This window comes from Silurus aristotelis, assembly GCF_946808225.1.
Source record: "Silurus aristotelis genome assembly, chromosome: 26".
In the NCBI taxonomy this organism is placed as follows: Eukaryota; Metazoa; Chordata; class Actinopteri; order Siluriformes; family Siluridae; genus Silurus; species Silurus aristotelis.
In genome coordinates, this window is record NC_139599.1 from 7,920,901 (window position 1) to 7,931,116 (window position 10,216).

Below are 10,216 nucleotides of genomic sequence, written 5' to 3' on the forward strand. Positions count from 1 at the left end.
TTGTGTCTGTGCTATAAATAAACCACCGCACATTAGTTCCTCTCAGCAGCGAATTTCAATAGTCTTACATGACGCGGTCGTTGTTTTAAGGTGTTATGTTTAAAAATAGATTAAATGTAAAGGGGCATAAGTAATCATGACAAATTACATATCATTATAAAGGTCTAAGCCTCAAGCATATATTTGATCTTTTATCTTCAGTGTAAAGCTTATATGGAATGTATTTACTGAATTTGTGTAGGCAGTACACATCAACAAAAAGGCACTACACACCTGTTTGATTGTAATAACGAGCGCAGACATAGTCTCAGATAATTGTTTGTAGGAATCTTATTTTTCATGATATCTTTATTACATTACATTTAAAACATATACTCATGAGATGAGTGGCTTTCAACCCAGTACTTTTCAAAATTAATGTGTCATTTGGTGGTGTGATTCCTAAAAAGGGGGCTTAAACTTGCTGCTTTAAAAAATAGCAGATTATCAAGAAAACGCAAAAGTTAATAATCATAATTTGATCTGTTAAAACAAATAACTGTAATTTTAGTTGATGAGGTTGTTGTGGTGAGAGTAGTGAGCAGGAGGAGAAGAGCCTGGAGAGGTGGAGGTATGCGCTGGAGAGAAGGGGAATGAAAGTCAGTAGAAGTAAGACAGAGTACGTGTGTGTGAATGAGAGGCAGTGGAGTGGTGCGGTTGCAGGGAGAAGAGGTGGAGAAGGTGGAGGAGTTCAGGTACCTGGGGTCAACAGTGCAAAGTAATGGAGAGTGTGTTAGGGAGGTAAAGAACAGAGTGCAGGCAGGGTGGAGTGGGTGGAGAAGAGTGACAGGAGTGATTTGTGATAGAAGAGTATCTGCAAGAATAAAAGGGAAAGTTTATAGGACTGTGGTGACCTGCGATGTTGTATGGATTAGAGACAGTAGCATTGACTAAAAGGTGGAGCTGGAGGTAGCAGAGCTGAAGATGTTGAGGTTTTCGTTGGGAGTGACGAGGATGGACAAGATTAGAAATGAGTTTATTAGAGGGACAGCGCATGTAGGATGTTTTGGAGACAAAGTGAGGGATTCGAGATTGTGATGGTTTGGACATGTTCAGAGGAGGGACATGGGGTATATCAGTAGGAGAATCCTGAGGATGGAGCCACCAGGAAGGAGGAAAAGAGGAAGACCAAGGAGGAGGTTTATGGATGTGGTGAGTAAAGACATGCAGGTAGTTGGGTTGAAAGAGGCAGACGTAGAGGACAGAGGTGTATGGAGATGAATGATCCACTGTGGCGACCAATAATAGGAGCAGCCGAAAGAAGAAGAAGAAGCAATGTAAGGGCCCTGGACCAGCTTTTTAAAACTATTTCTTTATTATCATTTACTGAAAATGTTTACATATCAGAAGACGCAGGGAGGACTTGTGGTTTAAAATAAATAAATATTCGAATTATTGTAACTAAATTAACTAGCCATTGGATTTCATTATAACGTCAATTGAGATGGAAAACGTTAGTGGATAACTATAATCTTGAGTAAGAAGTATTGCGTTACATTAACATTTAAACAAATACACTCCTGGAAACTCCTGAGCCACTTGCTTGTCTGCTGTTTGGTGAAAAGCTAGAAAATGGAAATTCTCTTTTATATACATATGTCCTAATATAAAATCAAGATAATTTTAACAATTTTCAATTTTCTGTTTTTCGTAATCTGCTGCACCTGATGCAGTCCATCAAGGACCTGGTAGCAAATTTTAAATATTTGTTCATTTCTTGTTCACTTTCTGACCACTGATTTGTTTTTAAGGGGCTTTGTCTTGGGCTTGGCCCATTTTATTGGTGTTGTTGCTTAAGAGTGTAACAATTTTGACTTTAATCAAGGTTCAGGTGGTTAAAACATCAAAAACCTTTTAAAAACAATAACAACAAATGATGACAAATGAAGAAGTCATCTCTAAGTTGAAATATAGGTAACTGAACATTTTTGCACATCAGTACTTCAGTGCAACTCTCGGTTGGCTAAAATGTTCATTTCCGTATTATAGGGATTTTGACAGTGGAAAATTTTTGCAAGTGACTACAATCTCCTGTATTCTGCTCAAGTCTGGGCTGTGGGATAGGGTGACACGACTTTGCAAGGTGTTTCTCTTCAGATGTGATGACCCAGCCCGATCCCATATCCCCAGCCAGATCCCCTCAAAAGATGGAATTACCTAAAAAGAGCTGTACACTGGAGATCCCCTCACAATCTTATTGAACTTGAATGTTTTGCAAAGAAGAGTAGCATGAAATTCCAAACTTTAAATTTGTGAGGAATAGAGACTTATTTACAAAGACTTGATGACAATGAAAGGTCCTTGATTTGACTTCACTTGCCATAGCGATGAAAGGTGCTTCGACTTTTGGGAGGGTTGTGCAGACTTAAGCAATCAGGGTGTTGTAGAGTTTTTTATTTAAATGAACTCAATTGGTAAATATTTTTTTTCTCTGGATTTTTCATTGATAAGGGATCACATTAACTATGTAAGATGTCTGCCATTTATGTTGTTATTTCTGTCTTTAATTTTAAAAAGCCTCCAATTTCATAAGGGTGTGAAGACATTTTATATCCACTGTAGCTTCATGTAGACAGCCAGTAGATAGCGCCCTTTCTTCATTGATTAACCTTTTGAGTTTGAAATTTCAGGATCCCTTATAAGTTAATTTAGACACTAGGTATCAATGAGGTCATTATAAGAATCCAAGTATGTATATATTCATATTATGTATGTTGGCTTAACATTATAAACCTTCCTGTTTACACCTTCCCTCCAACAGCCATCAAAGGACAGGTGTTTTAAATTTAGATTTTTATTGACTCTTCATTTGAGCATACAAGCCAGCATTGACATCTGAATACACAAAAACACATGCACACACACATTTTGCTTCACTGCAAATCATTCAGTGAAGAAGATGCCATGTGCTTTAATTTAGCTTATCTTCTATTCATTTTGCTATAGCTAATTCACATTATTTTGCAAATCTCACAAAAATATTACAATGCAATTAAAATTAAAAAAAGGGAAAACACCACAATGGCATTTACACATAGTTATATACTGGATATAAAAAAATATATTAAAAAAACATATTATATTGATTTCTCCCTAAACCAAGTACACCGAATTACAGCTGACAAATACAGATGGCCGACTCATACCATACCCAAAATCCAGGATAAACAGGCTCAGTGAAGGAAGCTTTGAATTGGTGGATTAATGTCATGGTCTCTCCTACACTGTAGAAGGACAGGGTGCCTGCATCATAATCCAGGAAAACCCCAATGCGAGACGAGTAGGGAGCATTGATGTCGATTTGATCTTTCATGTGGCGAGCAGAGTAGCTGGAATCGGAGCAGACAAGGCCCCAGGATTTGCGGTTGTAGCCAATGCGGGAGGAATCGCCGTAACCTGTCCTCTTGATTCCTTTGTAGGTGATGCCGACGGAGGCCCCTTCTCCACTCCATTCCATCTCCCAGTAGTAGGCGCCACCAGACAGGGATTCTTTGCACAGCACCTGGGGCAGGCAGTCGAACCTCTGGGTGCTGTCGTTGTAGGACTGGGGTTCTCTCTTCAGGGTTGCTTTCCTGTTGCTTCGGGAAAGGTAGAGCTGTTTGTATGCTGTGTTTGGGTCTAGAGTTAGCTGGCAGGCATCTGTTCAACAGAGCAGAAGAGATTGAAGATTGGGTTAGAGATGTCTACTTAAACTACATGTAAAGATAAAGTCCTAGCAGATGAAATCAACCACCAAGGCCAAAGTATTAAACTTTAAAATATAATACTAATTAAACTAAAGTTTTTAAGGTATTCGAACATGAGAGACAAAAGTGACAGATCCTAAAGGTAAAACCCAGAAATAATTGTCTTTAAAATAGGAGTGCTGACCAGGTATCAGTTTTAATAATCAAGAGTCAATAATGAGGATTTAAAATGGAGAGAATGGAGCTGATGTTTGGTCAGCACTACTATACTATTTGGCTGTTAATGAGTATAGGCCCAACATACAATGTAAAGTCTAGTATCTGCCCACCTCGTCGTCTCTCAGAGCTGGTTGTACATTAGGAGGTTGCGGCTGCCTGAGGAACCACGTGACCGTCTCTCATCTAGAGGGCCGAGAGTGGTAGTACACACTTCAGACCAACTACACACCCATGCAGTTATAAAGGGATTCAATGAGCTGTGCTACTTTACTACGCTTACCAGAACTACGTTTTTTAACCACCTAGTATAATAAAAGCTAACCAAATAATGAGTCCCTAGCCCACAAATCTACTATGCAGATTTTTTTTAAGCTACAAAGAGAGTAAAGAAGTAAGCTAATGGTTTCTCTGTCTTTGTGGCTAATCGGGGCACCACCCAGTTTGTGCACAATAGATGAAAGACTTGCCTTTTGTAGCCCCACTCTTATTGTGTTTCATCAATTAGACAGGAACAACAAGCCTTTTAGCTAAGCAGTTCCAGCTAAAAAGGGGAAAAAAAACATCCATCCAAACAGTTCTCCTAAACGTCTACACAGATGCAGGCGTTCAAGTGAAATGTTTGATGCTCCCCTCTGGCTTCAAGTCACAATAAACACCCAGGTGTGATTAGAACAATGCACCAGTACACACAAGCCAGAAAGCAAAGATGCATCCAGGCCAGGTTTGCAAAATAAAGCTTGCTTGTAAATTATTTTTTGCATTCTAGTTCTTGGAATGTCTCCTCTCCTTTAACAAACCATACGCCCACCTGCGTAACAGGCCAAGCAAGTTTTTCATTCGGTTCATGCACAAATCCCATATCTGAGGAATGCTGCCTCAACAACTCCCTCAACAACCTGCCTAGCACTGGGCCAAAGGCCAGCCTTGTTCCTTAGAGCATTATTTAAAGTATAATTATGCACATAGTGACATACCACTACGGAAATTTGTGAAGCATTGTATACATATGATACACTAATCTCCTGCCTATACTGTTTTGGGTAATCATGTATAGTTCTTAAAACACACTGTACACAGTAGACTAGCAGACAACCCTGTAGTCCTCATGTTGTTGCTGTGTTGTAGATTAAAAAGACACAGTCTTACACTGAAGAAATTCGTCCCTGGTGCGTGGAGCCTGGCTGCGAGGTGCTTGGCTGAGAGTCCTCTGAGTCTTATACACATCAACTTCATCGGCTACAGAGGCAGCAGAAAATGATTACTACACCGTAGTATTACATGGCATCATTAAAGGTCTTAAAAATACAGACATAAAAATACATACAGCATAACGGAATAATTAAAGGTCTGCGGAATTAACTACAATTCTAGAATCAAATGTCAAAAATAAATAAACCAAAAGAGGTTTATTACCTATTAATGAATGTGCTATTATTAAAAACTATTGAACATTTATTTATTTATGTATTTGTCATTTAGAACCTATATGTAATCTCTAGAATTATGCAGTCCACATCAAGCAATGTGAGAAACAGCTAACTGTGCACATCTAGTCATCATTTACATATCCGCTCACATGGTATTAGTTCAAATGTCAACCTGTTTTATTTATTATTTTTTTTTTTTTTTTTTTTTTTTACTGAGCAGCCAAGAAAAATCTCTGCTTTTGATTTAGATTTTTTTTTTACATTTAAAAATAACTATAATTAACATTTCCGGCCAGTATTAACAAAGAGAACAGCAAATATCTAAAATGTCTTGGACATAACTCACCCTTTATAGACTTTCTCCCTTTTTTGTCCTCTAGTTGACAGAAAGGCATTTTGTTCACTGGAAGAGAAGAGTTTAGGGTCATAAATAAATTTTGTTTTTAATATGTCAGAAAATACAACAATAAAAATAAGTATGGGAGATTATAAGGGACTGTTGTTTTTTCCCTTTTCTTCCTTCAAATTGTCACCTGTCAACATGTTATATACAAAGAAATTTGTGACTGAGAAAAACACATTAAATATGAAACTCTATAAAGCTATATTTTGTTGATATATTTCAGTTTCCCCACAAACTGTATGCTTCGACTCACCTGTGGTGGCCACCTTGACCAACTCCTCATTTCCATACTCATTCAGGTGCTGTTTCAGCTCGGAGACAGTCTTGGTGACGGAGCCGAAGGAGAAGTAAGGATTGACACTAACCGTGGGCAGCTCTTCTGCATCTGTCTGGGCTATCAGCATGTGGTAACTCTTAAAAAAAAAGCCACAAATAAAACTGTAAGTATAAAACATCTGTCTTGCTATGATATTTATTTCATAAAGAAGCCAGAAATGATTCGCTTGCTGGAATGAACCTGAGATCTTTTAAAGCTGAAACATCTAATCACATTAACGTTTCTCAAGGAATTTTCTTGTACCTGGATGAAGTGGATGTGGTCCTCAGTGCGCGACAGCTGCGAAAGCTCGTTGTCTCTCCTCTTCAGGTCAGCAATTTCCTGCCCCAAACGATCCATGTGGCCCTCTGCTGTGTTGAGCGCCGCTTTTTTATTAGATGAAATCAGCTTGATCATTTCCTGTTGCATCCTTTCGATGGTTCGAAGCATGTCTCCAAATAGCTTCTCACTCTCCTGCAATGCCCGCTGAGCCGAGCTCTGTGGGAAAAAAAAACGATTTTGTTTTCATTTGTTCTTTTTGACGTGTACATATTTATAAGCACTGAAAGTCTATTAAAATGAACACTCAGTAAAGAGTGTTAACAGAAAGGCAGATCTACTTTTTGGAGCTGTTGGAGCTATTGTTTGTAGCCAAATATCAGTTAATACAATAATATTCATGATATGTGGTTCACTTCCCTGAAATACTAGCAACTGACCTATATAAAGGTGACATGAACACTTTTGGCTAAGATGTCATTATATACTCGGACTAAATTCAGTTTCCGAGGTCTTTTTTTAAAGGATTTCTACTAAACAAACAAAAAAAAACTTTTGGCAGGAAACACTTGTTTGTAGCATTCTTTAAAAGGCCCCTCAGAAGTGGATTGAAAACATTTTATCAGTACACACCTTTAGTGCATCCACAGCTTGTTTCAACTCTTCCATCTGCTTCACTCGGTCATGGATCTTCTCTTGGATCTCAGCTTGTGTTGCACCCAGACGTTGCTACAGTAACACATGGACAAACATTACAAATATGATGATAAAATTACAGTGTTCAGCTTGCATTATAACATTCTTTCTTTCACTGAACATTACATGTACATTGTTTAATAACATTAAATACTAAAGCAAAGACATGTTGGTCTGTTATGTTGGTAACTATAGTAAGCAGTTCCCTATTTTGATTAGGGAACAATAGAGGAATTTTGCCATTGCACACAGCAGTATCATTCCCACACCAGCAATACTAGACAGACGGCTTCTTTATTCTAATCCGGGTGGAGATCTCTCCAAGCTTTATATGTTTGTATTAGTTGTTTGGCAAGGAGCAGTTGACACTGTCCATTCACATCCTTTTTGATAACAAGTTGAATGTAGGTCAGATTGACTTCAATTCAAAAACGTTACTTCCTTGAATCAACCCGAATGTGCAGTAGTGGGACAAGCAGGAGTAATCATTTGTAATGTGAATGATACAACACTTTCTTCATATCCTAAATAGTTGGACTGACCTGCATTTCACTTCGCTCCTGTTCGGCTGCTACCATGTCATGGCCCTTGTGTTCCTTCACTGTGCACAGCACACAGATACACATCTGGTCAGTGCGGCAGTAAAGCTCCAGGCCTTTCTGGTGTTGTGGGCAGATCTGCCTATCCAGGTGCCCAATCTCATCCACTAACTTGTGCCTCTTGAACGTTGCCGACTCATAGTGAGGTTTCAGGTGCTTCTCGCAGTATGATGCCAGGCACATCAGGCATGACTTAACAGCTTTGAGCTTCTTTCCGATGCAAATGTCGCATGCCACATCCCTTGGGCCTGCGTAGTTGTAATCTGGAGCTGGAGGAGCTGGAGGGGAGGACTCTGAAAGCCTCTGACCTGAAGAGTTTTTAGAGGACGTCACGCGACGTGGAGCTGGCCTCTTGCTGTAGTTGACTCGACATTGCGGACACAAGTACTGGCCTGTGTGTTCAGCATGATCCCAGTAGGTCTTGAGGCAGATGGAACAGAAGAGATGACCACAAGGAATGGACACAGGGTCCCTCAGTTCCTCTTTGCAGAGGTAGCAGATGTCCTGCGACATGGATTCAGTAAAAGGAGCAGACTGTGACCTGAATATGGGAGTGTGTCTAAGTGAAGGCAAAGGCAAAATGAGAATGTGGCACCACAACACTGTTATATACAGTCAACATTCAGGCAGCGAGGGAGGACAAACTGGTTGAGCAGAAACTAGTTAAATGTGTAGGGGAGTGGCTGAGACACAGGTGAGGAACAGGAACACGAGAGAGAAAGAGACCAGTAATCAATCAAAATACTATGAAGGGAATGTGAGGAGAATGAATGAAATCTTAAAACACACTTTTGTTCTCTCAACTTAAGTTGAACACGATATGTATGTGTTTCTATTTGCAGTGCATTTTTCAAATAATCTCTAGGCACTGGGTTTGCATAATGCATGCAAGAGCTTTATAAACAAGCTATGCTAAGAGCAATGAACATTAGCTAAAACACAAACATCATGTGACACTGGTGCAGCTAAAAATACATCAGCATGTTAATACATAAGAATAGGATCTTTACTATAATTTATTTAACCCCTTAAAATCTGAAGTTAGTATTCAATCATTTATTTTAAAGCCAGCTAATCAGTAACTACTATGAGTTATTCAGCAACTACGGGCAAACGAACAGGAAAAAGGCAGCTTTATGAGAGCGAGGAATGTAAGTCCGTGTCTGTCAACGGTCCTAGAATTGTGAGGGGTGAAGTTATGCAACACTACTTTATTCAGGCCTTCTTTTGCACAGTCTAAATTATTAAACTAAGGTGTGCTTGCCAGTTTCCAGTCTTCATTTGAACCTTGCATCCTAAAACCTCCATAAACATATTTATACTCATGAAAAATATATAGTGGAAGATGTCATATTCCTTCATAAGTTTACACCCTGTGATAATAAACATGGCATGTTAGCAGTACTTTAATTGTCATTATGGCAGCCATAACAAAATTTATTCCCCAGCTGTCATAAAACACTTGTTTATCATTGGTTGAAGATTAATACCATTAAAATAAAAAATAAAAGTTAGGGCAATACAGCTTCAGTTCCTTTTTTTATCCCGTTTTGATTTACTGTTTGTGGAGTTTAGCACATACCTCTTGTGTGACCTTTATTTTTACTTTTTATTTATTTATTTAGTTAATTTAACCCAGCCATTAGGGGGGCACAAGCCAGTGTACTCTTAGTGCCGGTCCCAAGCCCGGGTAAATGGGGAGGGTTGCGTTAGGAAGGGGATCCAGCGTAAAACATGTGCCAAATCAAATATGCGGATCACAAATGAGAATTTCATACCGGATCGGTCGAGGCCCGGGTTAACAACGACCGCCACAGGTATCGTTAGCCGACAGGGTACCGGTGGAAATTGGGCTACTGTTGGCCGAAGGAGGAGAAGGAGAGGAGGAAGGCGTCTACAGAGACGGCAGGAAAAGGAGCAGTGTAGGAGAGTAGAGGTTCGGGTTGGTACTTTAAATGTTGGTACTATGACGGGTAAAGGGAGAGAGATAGCTGATATGATGGAGAGGAGAAAGGTAGATGTGTTGTGTGTTCAGGAGACCAAGTGGAAAGGGAGTAAGGCCAGGAACATTGGAGGTGGGTTTAAACTGTTTTATCATGGTGTGGATGGGAAGAGAAATGGTGTAGGGGTGATTCTGAAGGAAGCGTACAGTAAGAGTGTAGTGGAGGTGAAGAGAGTTTCTGATAGGGTGATGATCGTGAAGGTGGAAGTTGAAGGGATGATGATAAATGTCATCAGTGCCTATGCTCCACAAGTTGGCTGTGAGATGGAGGAGAAAGAAAGATTCTGGAGTGAATTAGATGAAGTGGTAGATGGTGTACCTAGGAAAGAACGATTGGTGATTGGGGCAGACTTTAATGGGCATGTAGGTGAAGGGAACAGAGGTGATGAGGAGGTGATGGGTAGGTATGGTTTTAAGGAGAGGAATGTGGAAGGGCAGATGGTGGTAGATTTTGCTAAAAGGATGGAAATGGCAGTGGTGAACACGTATTTTAAGAAGAAGGAGGATCATAGGGTGACGTATAAGAGTGGAGGAAGGTGCACACAGGTGG

At 39.7% G+C, this 10,216-nt stretch overlaps 1 protein-coding gene across 1 annotated transcript; it reads right to left on the reverse strand.

Moving 5' to 3' along the window:
• Nucleotides 1–2,817: 2,817 nt before the first annotated feature.
• Nucleotides 2,818–8,287, reverse strand: ftr83 (finTRIM family, member 83). Its single transcript, XM_083531215.1, has 7 exons — nucleotides 7,608–8,287; nucleotides 7,003–7,098; nucleotides 6,355–6,588; nucleotides 6,028–6,187; nucleotides 5,718–5,774; nucleotides 5,091–5,180; nucleotides 2,818–3,678 (listed from the first exon to the last, which is right to left on the reverse strand). The coding sequence occupies exons 1-7, from the start codon at nucleotides 8,175–8,177 to the stop codon at nucleotides 3,152–3,154; spliced, it is 1,734 nt and encodes a 577-aa protein (XP_083387341.1). The 5' UTR covers nucleotides 8,178–8,287; the 3' UTR covers nucleotides 2,818–3,151.
• Nucleotides 8,288–10,216: the final 1,929 nt, after the last annotated feature.

Bases quoted from the DNA above. Each gene is read 5' to 3' on its own strand.
- ftr83 (XM_083531215.1), bottom strand. From the start codon at position 8,177: ATGTCGCAGGACATCTGCTACCTCTGCAAAGAGGAACTGAGGGACCCT. The intron at 7,099-7,607 runs GTCAGTCCAACT...GTGTTACTGTAG, and splicing joins AGGAGCGAAGTGAAATGCAG to CAACGTCTGGGTGCAACACA. The intron at 5,181-5,717 runs GTGAGTTATGTC...CTGCCTCTGTAG, and splicing joins AGGGAGAAAGTCTATAAAGG to CCGATGAAGTTGATGTGTAT.